The sequence below is a fragment of the Aotus nancymaae genome, unplaced genomic scaffold, assembly GCF_030222135.1.
Source record: "Aotus nancymaae isolate 86718 unplaced genomic scaffold, 86718_ANA_hifiasm-v0.15.2.pri h1tg000077l, whole genome shotgun sequence".
Lineage (NCBI taxonomy): Eukaryota > Metazoa > Chordata > Mammalia > Primates > Aotidae > Aotus > Aotus nancymaae.
Genome location: NW_026988492.1, coordinates 18,838,163 through 18,862,182, shown reverse-complemented (window position 1 = coordinate 18,862,182; position 24,020 = coordinate 18,838,163). Strand labels below are relative to the sequence as shown.

Sequence of the window (24,020 nt, the reverse complement as noted above, 5' to 3'; positions counted from 1 at the left end):
TAATAGCAATCATGTTGTGCATATTCACAACTGCATTTGTATGCATTTTTTTTTTTTAAACGTGTGTTTCAGAGATCTTTCCATGTTGTTAGTTATAAACCATGGCAGCCACAGCTAACATTTATTGAACACTTTGTATGTTTAGGGCACTGTTCTGAGATTTTATTTAATTCTCACAACAAAGTGGGTGTTGTTAATTCTGCCTTTCAGATGACACTGAGGCACGGAGAGGTCAGAGGTGCTAGTCACACAGATAGTAAGTGGTATAGTTGGGATTTGAGACCTGCCAGTCCGACTTCAGTGTCTGTGAGCTCAAGAGTCTGTCAGTACCATGTGATACTGCCTCTCAGGCTTCTCAACTATTGTAGAGTGTTTATACTGAATCCAAGACTCTTGAAGAACTTTAAGCTCCTTTTTGGTTATATATTTAGAATTTAATTGGGCATTGCAAGCTCAAATGCACTAAGAGGCTAGGCAGGCATTGTAAATAAAAATAATTAGAAACAATGGGACCCATGAGAAAATGGAGATTGTGTGCCCCAGTAGAGGCTTCCAAATTTGAAATCGTGATAAATACCATGGTCAAACAAAACACATGTCTCAAGGCTGTATTGAGCAAGTGAAGCTGTGGGTGTGTGGGTGTGGAACCTTTGCTAAGTAATCCCCTCTTTAAAAACTGTACTATGTTTTAAAAAACTATCAATAGTAATTGACTTTAGGTGGTTCCGAAATCTTATTATTACAAGTAAGATGACCGGGATATCTTGGTACATATATGCACATATTTCTGTAGATTAGATACCAGGCAATGGACTCTGCTGAGTCACCAGCTAATAGATATTTAACGTTTTATTATCTACTACCACATAAGCTCTACCAATTTGTATTCCAAATCACAGTCTATGAGACTGCCTATTTCTTTGCCAATACATGGTAACATTCTTTTAGTTTTTGCTAATCTTTTAATGGTTAAAAAAAAAAAAGACGTCTCATTAAAATAATTTTCATGGTCTTAATTACTAGTGAGGTTTTGTATGCTGGTCATTTAAATTTTCTCTTCTGTGAATTGCCCACTAAGAATCTTTGCTGAGTTTTATATTGGGTGCTTTGCTTTTTTCTTACTAATTTTGGGATTTCTTTATATATTGTGGATATAAATTCATGGTCTCTTTCAGGTAACATTAAAAAAAATGAGAGGAGGCCAGGAGCAGTGGCTCACGCCTGTAATCCCAGCACTTTGGATCACTTGAGGTCAGGAGTTTGAGACCAGGCTGGCCAACATGTTGAAACCCTGTCTCTACTAAAAATATAAAAATTAGCTGGGTGTGGTGGCTCGTGCCTATAATACCTGCTACTTGGGAGGCTAAATCAGGAGGATGGCTTGAACTCGGGAGGCGGAGGTTGCAGTGAGCTGAGATTGTGCCACTGCACTTTAGCCTGGGCAACAGAGTGGAACTCCATCCCTCTTGCTCCCCACTATGAAAAAAATGAGAGGTGGCCTCAAGTGTGGGTTATGAGCACAGTCCATGAAGCGAAGGTGTCTGGATTCTAATCTTGGCTGTGCCTCTTACTAGCTGTGTGATCTTGGCTGAGTGACTCAACCTCTCCGTATCTGAGTTTCCTGACCTGAAAAGTGGGAAGGATAATAATGGTGCCTACTTCACACTGTTCTAGTAGTAAATGAATAAGGACATATTAGGTTGGCATCTGGCACATAATTAGCAGCATTTGAAGCAGTTATTACTGTATTATTGTTACTTTTTGCAAATATCTTCCTATCTGCTGTTTGTTTTCAACTTTGTGCTGCCTTTAGTATTAAGCAAGTTTAACTTTATGTATAGACAGGGTCTGTCTCTGTTGCCCAGGCTAGAGTACAGTGGCATGTTCATAGCTCACTGCAGCTTCCAACTTCTGGACTCAAGTGATCCTCCTACCTCAGCCTTCTGAGCTAGGATAACAGGTATGCACCACTATATCAGGCTAATTTTAATTTTTTTTTTGGTAAAGATGAGTTCTTGTTATGTTGCCCAGGCTGATTTTGAACTCCCAGCCACAAACAACCATCCCACCTCAGCCTCCTAAAGTACTTGGATTACAGGCCTGACACACTGCTCCTGGCTGGAAGGTTGAAATTTTCAAACAGTAAAATCCATCAGTCTTTCTCTTCAAAGTTTCCAAATGTCATGTCTTTTCCAAAGGAGGTCTTCTCTATTTTAAGGTTATTTGTGAACAAATTCTGTTTATTTTACTACCTATGTTGCATTTCCCTGCTGTTTAATCCATTTGGAAATCATTCTCCTGTGTAGTGTGGAATAGAACTCTACCCACTCCATGAAGGAGGCATCTAATGTACAGTGCCTACCTGGTTCTCCTGGCTGGTTCTCCTCCAGAATGTTGCCATATCAGGGGCTTGGCTTGGTCTCTGTTGGCTGATGGGTACTCCGCAGTGGTGGTAGCCTGGCCCGTCTTGAGGAGGGAAAGTCAATATTGTTAAGCTGGTGAATGGCTTCCACCCTACACCTTGTCAACCACTGCACATACTCTGTTCTGTGCCCCAGGGAGCTGACTACATTAGCCTGTGTTGGCCTCTGTCATCTGCTTGAGTCTGGCCTATGACAGATAATTGGTGGGAGATCAGAAGACAGAATGAAAGAGAGGTCAGAGTGTTGATTCCACTTGCTCTTTCCCTGACTGGCCACAGATCTGTCCTCTGTAAATAATCCTACTTTTAGCATGCTTCAGTCCAATCTTTTGAATGTTCTCTGAGTGTCCTGCAGAGACTTTGATTCATAGAGCAATAGGAATGCAATGAATGAAAATGTGAAACAACAAAGTTTTAGATGGAAGGAAAGCAGACAAGGCTGACACATACAATAGAATTTGATAGCAATTCAGCCAAAAATCTGTGAATGATAAGGAAATATACTGAATGAAATCTTGAGTTGATGACCACTCTAATTTTTTTGCCCATTTGGGGGGAAAGTTAATTATTTTAGCGATTGCTAGTTGCTTCGGTACTATGGAGTGTTTAGCTGAGATTTAAAGTTTGCTGTCATGTGTTATAGCACAACATGATCTCCCAGGATGAATATTTATGTTATTTCTGTTGGGGGAGTAGGAAAGAATCCTGGAGAAGGAGGGAGTGGATGGTGCTACTGTCAACACATAATTAAACAAATTTTTTCAAGGTCCTGTGTTTCAGGGACCTTGATTCCAGTGCGATAACAAGGATAAAATGTGGCTTGAGCTACAGAAGCTTTGGAAGAATTTTTAGTGACTGTATACAAAACCATTTGACCCGGGTCCTACGACTTGCCCCATGCTTTAAACTCCTTTAAAAGCAGCCTTGTAAGAGCTGCGTGAAGGATGGCTGTATTTTTACCTACCTCCTATAAATCAGGACACCGTGCTGTAGACCTGGTCAAGACAAAACAGTAGAAAGGTTGAATTAGCAACTCAGTACACCTTCTGTAATGGTATATTAATTACAGATGGATAATAGTTACAGAGTGGAAATCCATCCTACACAATTGTGATTATCTCCTTATTTCTGATTTAACTGACTTATAGAAACTGCCCATTTCTTCCTCTAATTTGTTTTGGGCAGTTTGGTACTTCCTACTGATTCAACTACCAAGAAGTTAGCAGGAAGTAATTAAAATGTAAATACTGGCTGGGTGAGGTGGTTCACGCCTGTACTACCAGCACTTTAGAAGACCGAGGCGGGCGGATCACAAGGTCAGTAGATCGAGACCATCCTGGCCAACATGGTGAAACCTGTCTCTACTAAAAATACAAAAATTAGCTGGGTGTGTTGGTGGCACATGCCTGTAATCCCAGCTACTTGGGAGGCTGAGGCAGGAAAATCGCTTGAACAGTTGCTCTGTTCTGAGGAACGTGGGATGGGGGAGGTGGTGTTGTTTAGGGATTTATGTGTAGAGTGGTGAGCCACCTGATTTTGTGTCATGGAAATGTGTTCCTGCTGGACTCGAGGCAGAAGATCCATTTCCCATCCATCATGTCTCTGCGAAGGCTGTCTCCTTTAGTGTCCTGGTCACCTACAGGGAATGTACACGGAGTTCAGTTAGAAGAACAGAGAGCAATAGAATTTTCAAGACACAGCTAATATTTTTCAAGCCAATTAGGTGAAAAATAAAGCCTCCATAGAAATAAATAATAATGAAGTATTTAAATACTACTTATTGATTAGCTTATTCATGGTCTTTTCATCCACAAACTTTGTGAGAGAAGGGAACATCTTCTTTACTAGTCTATATTTGGTGCCTAAGCAGTGCTTGGCATATGGTAGTTACTCAATGGCTATTTATTAAATGAATAAGTGAACGAATTCAAGAGCAAGGAATTAGCACAAAGGACTCTGAAAAATGCAGGCATCCCTAGCACACAGTGTAGGGTTAATTAGATTACCCTGAGATTACACAAGGTAATTAATTCAATTTGTACCTTGTGGTAGGCAAAATAATGACCTCTCGAAGAGTCTTTTCTTTTTTTTAATACCTAATGTTCATTTTCCTTAAAAAAAATTACACGTAGGCACATTTGCTGGTGGCTTTTGAAGAGTAAGCCAGGTTTCCACAGCATCTCCCTCGAGTGATATGTTTTGATTTCTCCACATTTCATAGTTAAGGCATTTTTTTTTTCTTTTCTGACAAAGTGTATGTTTTGTTGCTTGCGTTCAGGTTTTGTTTACTGAAAAAAAAAAAAAAAAAAATGCTGCTGTCAGCCCAGGCAACAGGGCCAAGATGCAGTTTTAGGATCCATGGGGCAGGTTACAGGGTGGCTGAGATTCGGGGGCAGGGGGAATGAGACCAGTAAGGGGTGAGCCCAGGTTCCCAGGGAGCTCCAGGTCCCAACATTACCTTCATCACCCCCATCACTCCGAGCCTCCTCAGGTCCGCGTTGGCTCCATGCTGACAACAGGTGTGTGAGGTGTGGATGTGGATGAAGCCCGGGGCCTTGAGTGGCTGCTCTGGGCCCAGCGCACCGGGCTGAAGGCGGGTGGCTTGTCCCACAGAGACGTGCCTTTCACATGCGCCCGGTGGGGTTTTGTGAGGGTGGGCAGCGGAAAGCACCATCTGGGGGTCTCTGACCACGGCCGACACCTTTTCCTCTTCTGGCCGTTTCAAACACGCTGCTTTGGGGCACCTGCTGCTCCAGCCCCAGGATGACCTGAACGGCCTGCTGCATGATGAGCAGCTTGGTCTGTGCCGTGTCTGACCTGAGGTGCATCTGGCACATGCGCGCCAGTTCCCAGAAGGCCTCATTAATATTGCGCATGCGCACCCGCTCCCGCGCGTTACTGGCCTTGCGCCTCTTCCGGTCCCTCAGGTGTTTCTCCTCACAGCACCTCCTCAGTACTGCTGGTCCGGGCCCAGGGGGCCTTCAGCTCCTTCTTCTCGTCCGAGTGGTCAGCCGTGGGCGTGTTCTCCTCGTCCTCCTTCTCCTCCCGATTGACTTCGCCGGTGGCTGTCGCGGCACCTGCTCACCCTAGCCCACTGTAAGAGTCGGGAGGCGGGAGAGGTCGGGGAGGGCGCCTGGCTGGCTGGGGAGGGCCGCGTCGTTGTGTATGAGGCTGGTGCTGCCCGCAAAGCTGTCCTCTAGGTTTCCGCCTCCGACCAGACATGCTGCCCGCCCAGCTGCATGGGGTCAGTGAAGCCCGAGGCCAGCGCTCCATGGCTGGGCAGCGGCGTATGCACGCTGCCCGCTGTGCCCATGGCGTGGCTGTGGAGCACGTGGATGGCCTCGTCCAGGTGGTCCTGTCTTACTCTGCAGGTCATGGAGAGCCCCGTCGTAGCTGGGCGATGAGGCACTGGGGGTTCCTGCTTGGGGCCACTGCGACGTCCCTGCCAGGCCCAGTGGGGAGCCCACGGGGGTGGAGGGACTGGATGAGAGGTTACTGCTTGAGTGATCTGGGGACTAGATCGAGGCCAGTACCTTCCCGAGGGCGTCCCCAGAGCTGCCGGCTGCGGTCCCTCAGAGCCCAGGAGGTTGTCGGCTCCATTTTCAGGCGGCGTGTGGCTGGAGACGCCACCATACGCAGCTTCGGGGGCCGAGGAGAAGGTGGATGCAGCCAGGAGCCCGCCGGGAGTCTCTGCTCCCTGCAGCTGGTAGCCCATGCGCTCGTGCTGGTGCAGGCCACCAAACGTGCTGCTGCCTCCGCCACTGGCCACAGGGCCGCTCCGTGGCAAGAGGAGCGGGGGGATGAGCCCCTGCCCTGCTTGGGCCCGAAGCCCACCTGGCCCAGGGGAATTAAGAGCTCGGCTAAGGGGTGCAGGCTGCCATCTGCCATTTCAAGGGAGAATTAAAATTTCAGATGAAACTAAGGTTGCTAATTAGCTAATCTTACATTAAGGAGTTTATCCTGGATTTTCCTGATAAGCCCAGTGTAATCATAAAAGTCCTTTAAATTAACCAAGGGAGGCAGAAGAGGAGGTCAGAGTCAGAGAGAGATTTGAAGGTTTGCTGGCTTTGAAAATGAAGGAAGAAGCTACAAGCTAAGGAATCCAGGCAGCCTCTGGATGGTGGAAAGGCAAGGAAACATCTCTCCTGTGAAGCTTCCAGAAGGAACACAGTTCTGTGAACACCTTGACTGTAACCCAGTGAGACCCATTGCAGACTTCTGACCTGTGGAGCTGGGAGATAATAAATCTGTGTTGTCTTAAGTCACGACCTTTGTGGTGATTTGTTACACCAGTAGTAGTAATCCTCTTATGTAGTAGATATTTGTTAATTTTCACCTGTCTCCTGTGAACAGTGCCCTCATTCTTCTTTGGGGAACTCCCTATCTCAACCCTCCAGGAACTTTGTGTAAAGTCAGTTGCCTCCTTCATATTGGTTGTGAGCATGTGATTCAGACCTGGCACTTGGGAATGTTGTGTTTGCCTGGTCAAAGTTATTAGCTAAGGGATGGTCACATCTGAGTCCTTTAAAGCAACAGTGTTTTTCTCTGGGATCTTGGGTAGCAAGGTTTGTAGGCTTGAACTCTGGAGATGTGGGGAGTCATCCCACCACCATGGAGATCCAAAAACTGAATGTGATGTGGAGGAGCCTCAGAGCCAAGAGAGGGCGACTGGGTCTTCAGACCAAGCCACTCTTGAATTTTTGTATTACATGAGCCAATAAGTTCCTATTTCTGCATAAGCCGGTTAACTTTTGCTTTTCCAATTCTATTATCAAGTTTTAGTGAGGAGACGTAGGAAAGTGATAGAAATAACTCTATGTCTTTTATAGTTCACATTTACAAATGTGTGTGTGATATAGTTTGGATATTTACCCCATCCAAATCTCGTGTCGAATTATAATCCCTGATGTTGGAGGTTGCAATGAGCCGAGATTGTGCCACTGAACTCCAGCCTGGGCGACAGAGGGAGAGTCTGTCTCAAAAAAAAAAAAAAAAAAAAAAAAGACTGTATCAGAAAGATAGTACCCTCTTATGGAAGTATGCTGTAACACATTGTAATTCTGTCTTTGAATGTTCCACATTATAATCATGCTTAGCATAATGAAACTTCATCATTTGAAAACATTAGCTATGAAAAGTTTTAAGTATTACCAGGAGGTTATTTTTAAAGTTCAAAATTTTTTTTAATGATTTGTCTTCACTAAATAATTTCACTTGATTTTCTCAATATTTAACTAATCTATTTCTTTAAAACTCACCAACTTGCATTCTGACACATCAGTAGCTTTATTAGTTGAGGCTTTTCTTATTGCTGAGTTATTCAGCATCAAAGAGTAACATTTTCTCTCTGATGGTGTGGGAGCATCTTGTAGGAGGCTTCGTTCTAGGTTTAAGGCTGTCGTTTCTTTACAGAGGCCAAACTCACCAATTCAAGTACCCAGCATGGCCAGGTGGGTAACTAGTGAAGTGGGTTGAATGGGGACTGTGGTTGGTCAGAAAGCCCACACCTCTGTAGGTCTCCTGCCACTCAGAACCATTGCTTGTTCTTGCAGAATGTAGACTCCATTGCTGATCTTTTAGATTTTCAGCAGAGGCCAGAAATCTGGGTATGTATGTACAGCTCTAAAGCTTTACCTATAGGATGCAAATTAAAATTAAAAAAAAAAAACTACATAGGTGAAATAAATCCTAAACAAACAAAAAAGCCCGCTCATGGGTTTCACTGTGGCCCCAGGCCACCAGTTTTTCCCTCCAGAATACACTGACTCATCCGTGCATCCACAGATGTTATGAGTCTCACTTTGATCGTTTGTCTAATTCTGTTTATTGCACTCTGGCTTCATTTTCAGGTATGTTGGGACATTATTAATCCTGACATAGTATAAGTACAGATGCAATGAATGTTGAGAACATTAGGGAGGAAAGGCATACATTTATGATGGAAGAACATTCGAGAGAAAAAAAAACTGCAAGAAAATGGTGAGAAAAGAACCGAGTTGTGCATATGTACTAGATGAATCATTAGGGAGCTGGCATGATTCTGAAGGAGAAAGAGAATGCTACAACGTGTGGAAAGTTCATGCCCATGCAGTCTACAAAATTAGCAAGAAAAGAAGAAAAGTGATTGAGATAATTAAAACCAAAGTATCCTTGACTATAAGATTTAGTCTAAAAAGTAGACGCCTAGTAACCTAACATTAAATCGGAAGCCTAGCAATTTGTTGAAGAACTTAAAAATTATGAATACCTTGAAAGTCCTGCTGATATAATTTTTATGGCAACCCATGGTTATGTCCATTGGATCAAGGTCTATTTGGGGATGAGGTAGTGAAATTATGAATATTGGAGCTATTAAGAAGTTTTCTGTGACCTTTGTGGATGTCACCAATGAAAATTTATTTGCCTCAGCAGATTTTCAATACCGATGAAGCTATTTTTAAATTGTGGTAAAAAATATATAACATAACATTTGCCATTTTAATCATGTTTAACTATACAGTTCAAGGACATTAAGTACACCTGCATTGCTATGCAACCATCATCGCCATCCATCTCCAGAAATTTTTCATCATCCTCAATTGAAACTCTGCACTTAATAAACATTACCTTCCTATTCTCCCTCTCCCAGATCCTGGTAACTACAATTTCTTTTTCTGTTTCTATGAATTTGACTAGGTATTTCATGTAAGTGGAATCATTCACTATTTGACTTATTGAAGATGTTTGTGGCAGGGCACGGTAGCTCATGCCTGAAATCCCAGTACTTTGGGAGACCGAGATGGATAGATCACTTCAGGTCAGGAGTTCGAGACCAGCCTGGCCAACATGGTGAAACCCCATCTCTACTAAAAAATGTAAAAATTATCCAGGTGTGGTGGTGGATGCCTGTAGTCCCAGCTACTCAGGAGGCTAAGACGGGAGGATCGCTTAAGCCTGGGAGGCAGAGGTTGCAGTGAGCAGAGATCTCGCCACTGCACTTCAGCCTGAGCAACAGAGTAAGACTCTGTTTCAAAAAAAACTAGAAGATGTTCTTTTTTACAAAAAGATTTATTCACTTAACAGATAATTGTTGAATTCCCTAGTATGTGCAAAACACTGATTTACTTGCTGAGGAAACAGTGGTGAAAACAATAGGCATGGTCCTTGCTGTTGGGGTGTGAGTTGAAATAAACATAAAGTGAATAAGATAATTTCATAGTATACTTTGAATATGTAAAATCTATAATGCTAGTTGGGCACAGTGGCTCACACCTATAATCCGAGCACTTTGCAAGGCCTAGGCGGGTGGATGGCCTGAGGTCAGGAGTTCGATACCAGCCTGGCCAATGTAGTGAAATCCATCTCTACTAAAAACATAAAAATTGGCTAGGTGTGGTGGCAGCTACCTGTAGTCCCAGCTACTCAGAAACATTGGCGATAGAGCTGAGGCAGGAGAATCACTTGAACCTGGGAGGTGGAGGTTGCAGTGAGCTGAGATCGTGCCATTGCACTCCAGCCTGAACAACAGAGTCAGACTGTCTACAAAAAAAAAAAACAAAAACAAAACAAAAAACTTGAAATGCCTATTAGGTGTCCAAGTGCAGATGTTGAGGAGACAGTGGGGTGACAGATGCACCTGCCAGGACATGACTGCAGATACATAATTGGAGTCATTGTCATCCATGGACCTGTGGAGGTAATCCAGAAAGAGTGTAAACATATTCAATGAGAGAGCATAGGATAAAGCATGACAGATCCTCACATTTGGAAACTGACCAGTGGAGAAGGAGAGACTCAGGCAGAACAGCAAGCAAAAGGTGAATGCACTGATGTAAAAGCCAAGAGATGAGAATATTTCCAGAAGGGCCGAATGGCTGGGTGAGCTGAATCCTGTGTGGAACTGGGGAAGAGGAACAAGAGATAGCCATTGGCTTCTTGGAGTCTAACTTAATACCTTTGGAAACTTTTTTCATTATTATTTTTTTTTTTTTTAATAGAGATGGGGTCTTGCTATGTTGCCTACACTGGTCTTGACTCATGGGGTCAAGTCATTCTCCCATCTCAGCCTCCCAAAGTGCTGGGATTACAGGTGATTCTAACATTTCTAAATAAAGGACTGTCTCTAAACAGTTATCTCTGGTCAAGCCTAAGAAGAGTTTAAAACATTTTAGCAATTTTTTTTTTTCCTCTGTGGCGACTTGGGGCAGTGATTTGCACAGTAGGTCATGTTTTAGCATGGACAAATACTATTTTATACTCTGATGGGAATTTAATACTGTTTAATACTCTGATGATTTGATGTGCCAGATTATTATTTTTTCATTAATGGTATAGGTAGACAGATAAGAGAAAGGATGAGAAGTTCTTAGATGATTTTAATAAAGGCACAGAGGCTGGGGGATGATAGTCCCTGGCCACACTCAAGGTTATTAGTTACCGTCTCTCTGTGACATCAACCTGGATTATCAGAGCAGACATCACAGGGAAATGATATATAAAGACTTATGTTTTCAAACCATTTAAAAGAGATTGTCCACAAAATCTCATCAAAAGCTCTGTTTGTGCCCAGTAACTAACTGCTGTACAAGATTTAGGGTTTCCCTAAGACCTCCCAATTTTAGTTAACAGGATCTTCCTGGTCAATAAATTTAGGCCAAAAAGTGGTTTAACAGCCTAAATAAACTGTTGAATTTCCTCTCTGAACACACACTGTTTTCCTTCCGTCTTAATAAAACCCACAACCATTAGAAAACACGCCCACATCCAAGCTAAAGCAAAATGGTCACACGAGGGAAGTCGCCACATGACATCCTCTGAGCTGCTTTTGCAGCCACACAACTTAACTCTCTCCAGATGTAACTCCTCATTCCTCCGACCTCCTCATAATTTTTGCCTTGAGTGAAACTACTAAAGGAGAATTTTTTTTTTCTTACGTGAACTCAAAAGTAGGAGACACTGAATTGCAACTTCAGTGATAAGTGCTTGATAGAATGGGCTTTATCTCCTAACCCTGGGATGTACATATAAGAGTAATGGTATTATGAGGAAAAAATGCTAATACAGATGGGTCAAAAAGACTAGATTTTAAAAATCATGGTAACTCATGTATGTCTACGGGCTGGCAGGGGATCAGCTAATCTATATTGGACTTGGGAGGAGGTGGCCCTGCTCATTGTACCTCTAACTTTTATTCTCCTCTTAGGAAAAGCAGCATAGCCCTGGCATGTCCTTTTCATGGTGACAGTAGAGGTAAAGAAGACCAGGCTTCATCTTGCACATGCTTTTTCCAATATATTTGCTTTCCATTTGCTAATATCCCACTGGCCAGAGCATGCCAGGTGGCTGAACTCAGAAGCAAGGGTCAGGGAAAACTAGCTGGCCTTTTGATGGGAGGAACAGCAAAGCCATGTGGCCAAGGGCTTAGATATAGGGGAGAATGAAGGATTGGGTCTGGTAATACAACCTATCATTTAGGGGCATATCCAGTTCCCCCAAATGAGATCACTGAAAGGCACTGCAACACAGGAGGAAAAAAAGTTATAACCTTCATGCTACATATTCCTTCCCCATTGTCCATGGGATGAAGCTCTTTGCAGGGATTTCTCTTCTTCATGGCTCCCCTGTCCTTGACTTGTCACTGTATAAACCTGCCCTTTTCCAGTCTCATGCTGTAAATCTCACCTGCATTGAGGGAAACTCCCTTCCCTCTCACTAGACCTCTCCATAGGGTCCGTTCCTCTCCGAAGCACTACATTTCCCCACACCTGAGCATCTAAGCTGGTAGAATGTTCCTTAGGATGCTTGATGGTAGGATTTGACTTTCTATGTGAATCCCTTTGAGGTTTTTCCATGAGCATGCATCACAGACTTTCTTCTTTCTCCACATACATATTATTTCTTTCTCTCTTACACACACACACACCCACACACCCACACTCACACCACCTTCACACGTATTCCCCTAAAGTCCTAAGGATAAGTATTAATTCTTGAAGACAGTTTGGTCTTCATAAAGAGACAGAATAATATTTTCTGTATTTCCCTCTCACTCTGTCCAACCATAATGAAATGCTGTCAGTCCCTAGATGGCTTCACATCCCACATCAGGCAAAGCCACACCATCACTTTTCTTTCTTTGGAAAGTTTTCAAGCCAGAAAGGATGATTATTTTCTCCCCCTCTCAATCCCCCTCTCCATTTATCACATAAATTCAGGTTTATGTGATATTGAAATGCTATACATATCTTTTTAATGAAGATTCTGTGTGTAGAAATAGAAGAATGAATTTCTCCTAACTCTCCTTTATAAAACTTTCAGATCTCGTGAGACTTACTCGCTATCACGAGAATAACAGGGGTAAGACCTGCCTCCCACCAGGTCCCTCCCATAACACGTGGGACTTATGGGAGCTACAATTCAAGATCAGATTTGGGTGGGAACACAGCCAAACCATATCATCATATACCAAAATTTTTAGGTGTCAAAGAAAGCTGAGAATGTTTAATCATGTACATGAATCTAAATAGAATTCTGAAAGTAGAAGAGGACAAAATGTCTGTGGTTCTCATTCCCAACTCTTTGTAAAATAAAGGAAGGATTCAGCTTTGTACTTCTGTATCTAGGAGCCCTTTGCAGATCTTAGCTCTTTTTATTCTTTGATTCTAAGAGAATTTAAAAGGGACCATTGAGGTCATGGCAAACCATTTCAACCTCATTATTTTAAATGGTTCCTCCTCTGCTTTCAGCATAAATCCAGTAGGAATTCTCCATATTTGTTACTAATGGCAAGTTATAGGATCCTGGTCTCTGGAATTAGGCAGACCTAGATTTGAATGTCAGTTCTGCCATTTGCTATGGGGCAAACCAGCAGAGTAAACCATGTACTCTGTCTAGCCTGTGATTTAGCAGCAAAACAGGGATCAATTCCATATTGGCAAAAATTCTTTCCTTGGCCAAACTTTTGTCAGGCTCTTCTGAGCTCTCTCCTTGACCAGAGCCAAACCTGGGCTTTCATCTTTGTCCTTGTAGTGTCCTGTTTTAGCAAGAATCCTAAGTCCATTTGGAAAGAACTCCCAGCCTTCACATCTGACCAAATTCCTCCTCTATGCCTCAGCTGATATCTGATTACCTTAGTCTGCCTCAGCCTTAGCCAGAATTGCCCGACCTCTGATGTTTCCTCTTTGTGATTTTCCATCCACCAACCCCCACCCTCCACCCTGCTCCTTGCCTATAATCCCCACTTTTTCTTGCTGTATTCAAAGTTGAGCCCAATATTTTTCCCTACTGCAAAACCCCATTGCCGTGGCTCCTATACTCATGCTGATGGTCCTGAGTAAAGTCTGCCTTACCATCTTAATAAGTGTCAGAATAAATTTTTCTTGGACAGTATCTGTCTCATATGGTTGTGTTGAGGATTAAATGGAAAAGGCACATAAATTACTTAGTGGAGGTCTTCATACAGAGTGGATGCCTAATGCATTTTCATTCTTATTGCTGTTAATATTGTTTTTATGATTCCATCCTCAACTCCTTCCTACTTTACTTCGTCTTTCTCAGAATAGTCTGTTAGGGACTTGGGGGTCAGTGTTTCCCTCAGACAGTCTCCTCTCCAGTTTAATCAACCCCAGGTGACTCAGCTATTCCCTGCGTGGTGTGGTTGAGGCATCTCCTATTTTTGTTGTTTTTCTCTCAATGATGAAATGCAGCCAATATCACTGATGCGTGGGGCTCCTGGGCCCAGAGAGACTACTTAACCTGAGTGTGGGGTGAGAGGCCACTGGCCAAAGGAATATGTTTAGTACCCTCCACCTGGACCTGGAGCCACTCTACATATAAATCAATGGAAATTCCCCAATAAATACTTGGAAAGAAGGTGGTGGGAAGAGCAGATAGGTAGGGTGGAAGCAAGAGAAAAGGCTAGCTTAGGGGACCTGCAGGCCAATTGTGATGTCCGCAGGTGATGTCTGTGGGCAGGTACAGTTCATTCCGAACTGTGGCACCAAGGGCCCTACCTACTTATGTTTGGTAAATTCACTTCTACCACAAGTGTGTGGCCCAGTGCCACATATGATATGTGCCCAGAGAATGTTCATTATCTTTATTTTCTTCATGCTGTCACCCACTGTAGCAACTGTTTTTCTCAGCTCTGGATCACTGTAGATGTAAATGCTGTCTTCTCTGTGTTAATAGTGGACTGGGGACGAAGCCCTGCAGCCCCAGTACAGGAGCCTCCCCCCTGCTTCCCACTAACTCAGCAGTCAGCACCCTTTGGGTTCTAACCAGTGAGGAATCTACTCATTTATATCATAAAACTCAGATTTATGCCTATTGCCCATGAGAATAAAATTATTATTTCAAGGGACAAGAAAAGTAGAGAAAGAGAATATGGCTGCTAGTGTAAGAAATTGCAAAGCCAGGCCAAAATGAGTAAATTATATGAAAAGTGCAATTGTCTTCATCATGTAGTATGTGCATAGAGGCAGTAAGTGAAGGGAAAACATAAATATGTATAAATCTATTATGCACTCTGTAATACAAGCATATTACCTGGGTGAGTAGAAATCAAAAGACTGATAGAAAGATATCCTCTTTAAAATCTTCAGCCTATCCTTAATTCACATGCTTAGAATTTATTATTATTATTATTAGAAACAGGGTGTAGCTCGATTTCCCAGACTGGAGTGCAGTGGTGCAATCATAGCTCACTGCAGCCTCAAACTCCTGGGCTCAGGTGATCCTCCCGGCTCAGCCTCCTAAAGCTCTGGGATTATAGGCGGGAGTCACCGTGTGCAGCCTAGAACAGACACTTTTGAAGGGGGATGTTATGAGTTGAGTTGTGTCTCCTCCAAAAGATATGTTGAAGTCCTACCTTCTGGTATCCCAGAATGGGACCTCATTTGGAAAAGGGGGTCTTTATAGAAGTAATCAAGTTGAAATGAGAAAATTTAGAGCTGACCATAATTTAATATGATTTATATGTCCTTATAAAATGAGAAAACATGGACCCAGGTCTACACGGAGGGAAGGTGATGTGAGGACACGTGGGAATACCATGTGATGAGGGAGTATCCATGTGCTGCATTTACAAGCCAAGGAACACGGGAGACTCCCAGAAGCTGGGAGAGAGGCCTAGAAACAGGTGCTTCCCTAGTGCCTTCAGAGAGAACACAGCTCTCCCAACACCTTGATTTTGGACTTCTGGTATCCAGAACTGTGAGACAATAAATTTCTCTTGTTTCAAGCCATCCAGTTTGTGGAACTTGTAGCTCTAGAAAACTAATACAGAAGAAAACTATGGAGTTTTAAAAAATTAAAAGTCCTTATAGAAATAAAAATTGTAGTTACACATGTACCTTACAATCAATGAAGTGAATGAAAGTGGAAGTACAAAACATTAAATCCAGGAAAGTCCACTGTTACTTCTTAAAAATCAATCCAACCTAAAGGTTAACAGGACAATTTGCTAATGACTTAGTTGTTTCTACAACACAATGCACAATCAAAATAAGCCACAGCACAGAGAGATGAGGAACGATTTCTACTGTTACATCATGGCACCAAAAGAAGTTAAATCCTGTTGGGCACAGTGGCTCATGCCTGTAATCCCATCACTTTGGGAGGCTGAGGTGGGTGGATCACTCAAGGTCAGGAGTTCAAGACCAGCCTGGCCAACATGGCGAAACCTCGTCTCTCATAGGATACAAAAATTAGCCAGGTTTGATTGTGGGTGCCTGTAATCCCAGCCACTAAGGGGGCTGAGGCAGGAGAATCATTTGAACGAGGGAGGCGGCAGTTGCAGTGAGCCAAGATCACGTGGACCACTGCACTCCAGCCTGGGCAACAGAGAAAGACTCCATCTCAAAACAAAAAAGAAAAAATTAAATCCCAGACTTTTTATTGTCAGGAGGCCCTGGTATCAGGCTACATTTCTATATAGATTTTGGCCAATAATCACAAATAATGAAAAACTTGCTCATAAACAATCCCAAAGGCAGATGGTATTTGTGGAGTTGGGAGGGCGTAAAACAGCAAGCAGAGTTATACCTAACACACACTGGCCATCCTGAATATGCCATTGACTTATGCATCACTGGGGGAATTATCATTTTACTTGGCTCCCAAAATGAGCCTAAAGTTTCAATGCTTTAAACTTCTCATGCTAAAGAAATCAACATTTTAATGTAATCAGAATTCTAGAGGAGAAAATCTGCTATATTTGGGAAAAGAAGATTAGACCCTAGGGAGCTACTGTCTTAGCATTCATGGACATCAACCAAAAGTTTTCGTGTTCTAGATCTTCCTTTGGGCACCAGAATGAATGTTATTTTCTCTACTGGTAACCTGTGAGGATGGTGCAACATTTTCAGAGGAAATGTGCAATCCACAAGAGAATTCTACCTTGTTAGAATTCTGCAAGGAGTGATCCTTATCTCATTTCGCCCAGTCTAGCCACCCAAATCTCAACTCAACATTTAGGAAGTATTGCCACAGTTAAACTTCTATATATAAAATGATGGGAAGTGGCAAAGAGATCAATAGAATTCATTGAGAAGACTGAGCTCCCACCTCTGTCCAGCTACAGAGCATTTGACTACTATGAAAGACCTCACAGGAGTTCCCGTTGTTCTTTACGATGAATATGTGCAGGCTTTAACCAGTGGGACTGGCCAAGATGGCGCCTTCTTGTATATGTCTCATGCAAGTCTTGCCCCACACAGGCTACTTTATACTGGTTGAGTGCTTTGTCCTTCAGCATCAGGCCAGGCGTCGTGGCTCATGTCTGTAATCCCAGCACTTTGGGAGGCCAAGGCGGGTGGATCACTTGAGGCCAGGAGTTTGAGAGCATCCTGGCCAACATGGTGAAATCTTATCTCTGCTAAAAGTACAAAAAATTAGCTGGGCGTGGTGGCATGTGCCTGGAGTCCCAGCTACTCTGGAGGCTGAGACAAGAGAATCACTTAAACCTGGGAGGCAGAGGTTGCAGTGAGCCGAGAGTGGAGTGATTGTAGCTCACTGCAGCCTTAAACTCCTGGGCTCAAGCAATCCTTCTACCTGAGCCTCCTGAGTAGCTGGGACTACAGATATGCACCACCACACTTGGCTAATTTTTAATGTTTTTGTTTTGTTTTGTTTTGTTTTGTTTTTCTGGTAGAGTTAGGGTCTCATAGTTTTGCCCAGGCTCATGGCCTCAAGCAATCCTCTCATGGCCTCAAGCAATCCAAACTCATGACCTCAAGCAATCATCTCTCCTCAGTCTCCCAAAGTGTTGGGATTACAGGTGTGAGTCACTGTGCCTGGCCAGGTGTGAGTTTTGAAGTTTGAGTGGTATATAATACAAAGTGAAGAATTCATCTTACTGTTTGCTGTGGGCTACAGGGAAAGCACTCAGATAAGTTGTTCTCATTGGGACTCATGAATGCCAGAGAAGTGGCAAGTATTTAAATATCTTATGAGTTATGAGCAATAAATTCATTTCTATTGAGTGGCTGATAGATATTAGAACTCAAAATTAAATGTGTACATTAAATTTGCTAAATTCTAATAAGATATATATTAACATAATGGAACATTTGAAAACAATTACCAAGCTATTTAAACGATGCTGACAGAATTAGGAAGGAAATGGTACATTTAGGTTAATGCAAATTAACTCAGTCCTTTTAAGAACAACATGTTATTGAGAGCTACAAAACTCTTCATATACTTTGACCAATCTCATTCTTGAGAAATTCATTCATTGAAATAAAAAAGAAACCCTAAGTATGTAAATATGAAAGTATTCAATTTAGTGCTCCTCTCTCCTCTTCCTCCCTCCTCTTCCTCTTCTTCCTGTTCCTCCTCTCTTCCTCCTCCATCTTCCCCCTTCCTCCTCCTTCTCCTCTTCCCTCCTCTTCCTCTTCTTGTTCCTCCTCTCCTTCTTCTTCTTCCCCCTTCCTCCTCCTTCTCCTCCTCCCTCCTTTCTCTTCTTCTTGTTCCTCTTCTCCTCCTCCTTCTTCTTACCCTCTTCCTCCTCCTTCTCCTCTTCCCCCTCCTCCTCTCCCTCCTCTTTCTCCTCTCCCTCCTCTTCCTCGTTCTTCTCTTCCTCCTTCTCCTCCCCCCACTGTCACCCAAGCTGGGGTACAGTGTGGCTCACTGCAACCTCAACCTCCTGGTTTCAAGCTATCTTCCCACCTCAGCCTCTCGAGTAGCTGGGAATACAGACATGCACCACCATGCCTTACTAATGTTTTGTATTTTTTTTTTGTAGAGATGGAATTTTGCCATGTTGCCCAGGCTGGTCTCAAACTCCTGGGCTCAAGTGATCTGCCTGCCTTGGCCTCCCAAAGCACAGGGATTAAGGCCTGAGCCACTGTGCTGGACTTTTAATGCTGTTCTTAATATAAGAAGCTGTGAATAGCTATTCCCATTAAGAGGGGGATGATTAAATGAACCATAGTTCACTAACTGAATAGAACATTAACTATTATAATCCCGTGGTACGAGCATTGTAACTAGGAGGATGTACGCATATTTCTTTGTGGCCGGTGCTTAGTAATGAAAGGGAATGATAAAAGCACATGTTCACCATGATTATGACTATGTGTGTAGGTATATTCATGCATTCATTCCAGCAATTGTTTTGATCACTGACAGGTGTTGGTGCCAGGTATAGGAAACATACTGAGGAAGCAATATGGTTTCTGCTCTCACTGAGGGTCAGTCAGCCGGAAGGTGGCCATGGGAACAAATGGAAAAGTACAGAAATTCACAAAACACTATTGGAGGACAGTTAGGCAAAGATGACAGGAAGGCTTTGTAAAGGACCCAAGATATATCTACAGTGGAGAAATCACTTGTATAAGGGTGGAGTTACTAGAAGGTTCTTAAAAATTATTAATGTCTTTATTGAGCTATAATTCTCATATCTTAAACGTGCTCATTTAAAATATACACTTTAATAATGTTTACTATACTCATGGAGTTTAATACAACCATCACTGAAATCTAAGTAGAACATTTTCATCTGCCCAAGGAGCACTGCATTTTTGCTCTATTAAATTTCTCCCAGTGTTAAATGTTTTTCCAATAAGGAACTAAGGTGTAGAGACAGAAACCTCTGATGTCTGGCCACGACAGGGAAGCTTCTGTCGCATGTGAAATAAACCGTAAGTATGCCATCATGTCTTTCATTTTTAGTTTTATTAGTGACAAGGTAAATAGGTACATGAAAATCTTCACAGATATCTACACACGTATTTAAATAAAACAAGAGTTGAGTTCTAAGAATGGAGTTTCAGTGGTGACTAGTACATGTTATTTTTTAATTTACTGTATAAAAATCTCCCAAGTTTATAAAACTTAATTTGCCCCTATTCTTGTGTTTTAAAACCCAGCTGCAAGAATTCAAAAAGGGAATTATTTGAAAAGAAATACAGATAGACCTTAAGAGGAGCACAGCATTTTATGAATTATGAAAGCAATCAGCAATGCTCTAACTAGAAGCAGATACACTCAGTGCGTTGTCAGTGTCTTCTCTGGGCAGAACTGATTGCTGCAAGGTTCAGCTGACCTCAGTTTCCTTCCTTCCTCCATTTGCTTCCATATTCTTTTTTTTTTTTTCCTTTGAGGCAGAGTCTTGCTCTGTTGCCTAGGCTGGAGTGCAATAATGCGATCTCAGCTCACTGCAACCTCTGCCTCCCAGGTTCAAGTGATTCTCCCTGCCTCAGCCTCCGGAGTACCTAGGATTACAGGTGCCCACCACCATACCTGGCTAATTTTGTATTTAGAAGAGATGGGGTTTCACCATGTTGGCCAGGCAGGTCTCAAACTCCTGACCTCAGGTGACCCACTCACCTTGGCCTCCCAAAGTGCTGGGATTACAGGCGTGAGCCACTGTGCCCGGCCTTTGCTTCCATATTCTAAGGGGCAGAGGGCCACTGTGTGCATGTGCATGTGAGTCATGACCCTCTGCAATTCCTATAGGCAGCAGTGCCTATGGGCAGGTGGAAGGTGCCTGTCCCTCCAAGAAGGGACCATCTTGGCTGAGACTCTGGGATGGTGCAGTTCCCTTGGAGCCCTCATACCTTGCTTCGTTCTGGGTCTCAGTCTTCTTCCTGCTGTCTCTAGTTCCTTCCAGAAGAGGCATAAACTATCTCAACAGGACTCTGTTTATGTAGCCCTAAGAATTCTCATTTCCTTCACAAATATTGGCTTAAAGACAAGGGGTGCATTTTTTTCAGGGACCTTTTTAGAACCTCAAATCCGAGGAGCTAATCACTATTGGTCCCAGATGAGCCAGGATTACCAGAGTTAGGGCATTACCTGGGGGCAGAGAGAGCTGTCTGGCATTACTCACATCATATCCTATAGAAAGCCATCTATTTGTAACACCGGCTCTACCTGGAGGACTAACACCAAAGACCCCCAGAGGCTGCTGTGGACCCCTTAAATTCTTTGAGGCAAGTTCAGTGCTCATCCATAGCCGCACAAACCAGCTTTGAGCTCCTGACAGACCCAAAGCTGCTACCAGGACAGTATTCAATTCACAGGCAGGAAGAGCGTGAACTGCAACAGTGCGCTGCTCCATGTGCCTTTGATTCCTCCTCAATGAAGTTCCGCAGCTGTGGCCAAATGGCTCTGCTCCAGGTTACGGCATGACATAAAATTTAATGTCTGTGAGCTTGGCTCATCCTTCAAATAAAGCGTGATTGTTGAAATCGGGACACAAATTTTTCCAACAGCTTTGTAAACTAAAGGATTTGGGTCAGCTTGTTCTATCATACTTAACATTTAGGAAATTAATTTTAAAAAATAACTAACACCAGTGTAAACATGCTTCAGATACATAGGTCTATAAAATATTGCACATAAAAATTCGTTCAGTATTTCTTCATAGCAATTTCTCATTACAAAAAGGATACAAAATTGTGCAGACTATAAATTTGGCTGGTCAGTTTTACATAAAAAATGATATTACACAATTATGAATTATTTACAAGAGTTTTAAACATAAAGAATTTGTGATGGTTAAATTCAAGATGATGGGAAAATAGCTTAAATAAAAGATTATTCTCCAAAGTTATGTACTATAAAGATTAGCAGTAAAAATAAGTAATAAAGTTGGAATAAGCAATTTTAAATAAAATCTTTAGGAATCATTTTTCCCAGTTTGGCTCATACCTGTATAATTTTATATTTTTGTCTAAGTTATGTTCAACATGCTTTCTCTGTGTATACAAGTACAAGGCATAGCAGGAAAAATAGGTATTTAATTCCCAAACTAAATATCTATAAGAAGTGTTGCTTCTTATAGATATTAAAAATAAGGTTTACCCATATTGTTAAATTGCTTTTTAATTAATGAACTCTAGACATTTTACCATTTGTTACTTTTAAACACTCCAAAGGGTAGAGAGTACCTTGAAATTCATGTATTAACTAAGTTAATGGAAAGATATACAAGGAAATATAAATGAACATCTTGCAAAGCTAAATTAAGCAGATGTGAGTCCCTGGATAATGTGAGTGAATGGAGTTTCAGACTGAAGGCAGCAAGGTATTAAATAGAACTGATTCCTAATGTCAATCTTCCTTTCCTTAGCACTGCCTAAATTCTGAAGAAGCTCTGCTAAATGAGTTATCTGCACACAGTGGTTCTTAGGAGGAAACTCAGTGAGTGATTTTGAAAACCAGCTAACCAAATCTTAATTTCCAAATCCTCTAGATGACCAGATTCTCAACCTAGAGACATGGAAAATAAATAAATAAACTGTAACTCTCACTCACAAGATTATTTTTGTCGTTTCAAAAGTACTTTCACAGTACCAACAACATATTGCTTGTCTCCCTGAGCCATAATGTCATTAGAAATGTTTCTTTTCCATAGGGAGGTGTCAAATGTTCCATTGGATACAGTAGTGTTGGACGGTTTGGTCTTGGTTCTAAGTTCTATAGTAATTCAGTCATTTCACCTTAGTTCACCTTCTAAATTCTATAGTGATTCAGACATTTCATCTCTGCAACTTAAGTTGGATTGATCTGGACTGCAACTTACGTGCCCATACCCATTTCAAAGTGTCTGCCAAATACAGAACAATTAAAGCAAAAGAAATCTTCCACAATTGCTGATGGCTTCTCCAGTGTCGGTGATTCCTTTTCCAACAGGCTCATGGGGCACCCATGATAATTTCTCCAAAGTGTGGTGTAGTTGAGGTGATGTTTTCAGGGTCCCCTCCATTTCCTAGGTCACTGTCAGGTACAGGAAAGCCTTGACTTTTAACCCTCATGTTCTTTCTTTTTCTTTGAACAGTACCAGTGTTTGAGATCTTTGGTCTTTTTTTCCTTGTCATGCCTCAGAGGTCTTGTCATTTGTCAGCTGTTCCCTGTCGGTCATGTCCTCCTGTGGAGGTCTGGCTCTGTCAAAGAATCCACACTACAAAGAGAAAGATGGGCTATAAAAATCAAGTCATTCTGGGAACCTGTCAATCCCCTCATTCAATGAATTTTCAATTCATGTATGTATGTATGAAACAGAGTCTTGCTCTCTATCCCCCAGAGTGGAGTGCAGTGGTACAATCTCAGCTCACTGCAGCCCCCACCTCCTGGGTTCAAGTGATTCTCCTGCCTCAGACTCCAAAGTAGCTGGGATTACAAGCATGTGCCACCATACCTAGCTACTTTTTGTATTTTTAGGAGAGACAGGGTTTTGCCATGTTGGCCAGGCTGGTGTCAAATTCCTGACCTCAAGTGATTCACCCACCTTGGCTTCCCAAAGTGCTGGGATTATAGGCGTGAGCCACTGCACCTAGCCCTTTATATATTTTCGAAGGAGCCTGGAGCTCTGCATGTATAATCAGCCCATTTCTCCCAATTAGGAGGTGACAGCACTTTGTTACTTGTAGAGAGGAATTTATTGCACAGGGCAAGGTGAGCAGGAGGGCAGAGCACTCACGACCTTTCTTCCGCCCTGTAGTGGGAGTAGCAGATGTCCCTCTTTCATACAAACCATTTATGGACCTTGGATATTTTCCTGAAATCACAGCAATATGTCCCAAGGATTTCCCGCATGCTTAGTGGAGCAGAAGCACTAACTGTTGACCAGCAAAGCAAGATTGTATAAAGTATACTGCCGGCTGCTTTGGGGTGGATTATAGGAAGAAGTGAAGAGATGGCTGCATATCCCTTGGTGCTTGGTGGAACATAGAGCATATATAAAGGGAGTCTATTTGCCATTTACTTCAATGCCATAACCAGGTAGGCACAGAATCTTAGTGACTTTCCAAAGATTAGTCAGCAACTCAGGAAGGGGTGACTCTAGAATTTTCCTCCTCTTCAGTGTCAAATTAGTACTTTGCCAGTTAAATTATATCTTTTCCTAGAAACCTGGAACCTCAGTTCTTACTTATGTTTCTCATGTTGGAAATCAATTAACTGGGTTTGGCTTATAGACATTGAATCATCTGTCTTTCCCAGAGCTACTGGAATATTCTGTCAATTGGCACACATAACTGTGTCTTATATTCACTAGAAATACAGTTACTATGAGTGACAGAACAATATAAAAGTCCTCAGAGGTATGCCTTAGACCACATGAGTATAGGATGGCACAAACGACTGATAATGATCAGAAACACTATTCCTT

At 42.4% G+C, this 24,020-nt stretch overlaps 1 protein-coding gene and 1 pseudogene across 1 annotated transcript in view; both read right to left on the bottom strand.

The window, feature by feature from the left end:
• Window positions 1-4,016: 4,016 nt before the first annotated feature.
• On the bottom strand, window positions 4,017-6,310 carry LOC105719753 (transcription factor E2-alpha-like; annotated as a pseudogene).
• Window positions 6,311-19,560: 13,250 nt separating this feature from the next.
• The window catches only part of ITGA8 (integrin subunit alpha 8), a 187,509-nt gene continuing 183,049 nt past the window's right edge, over window positions 19,561-24,020 (bottom strand). Inside the window, 1 exon segment of the mRNA XM_064368406.1 lies at window positions 19,561-22,811. Coding sequence (XP_064224476.1) covers window positions 22,725-22,811 — 87 coding nt within the window. The 3' untranslated portion in view covers window positions 19,561-22,724.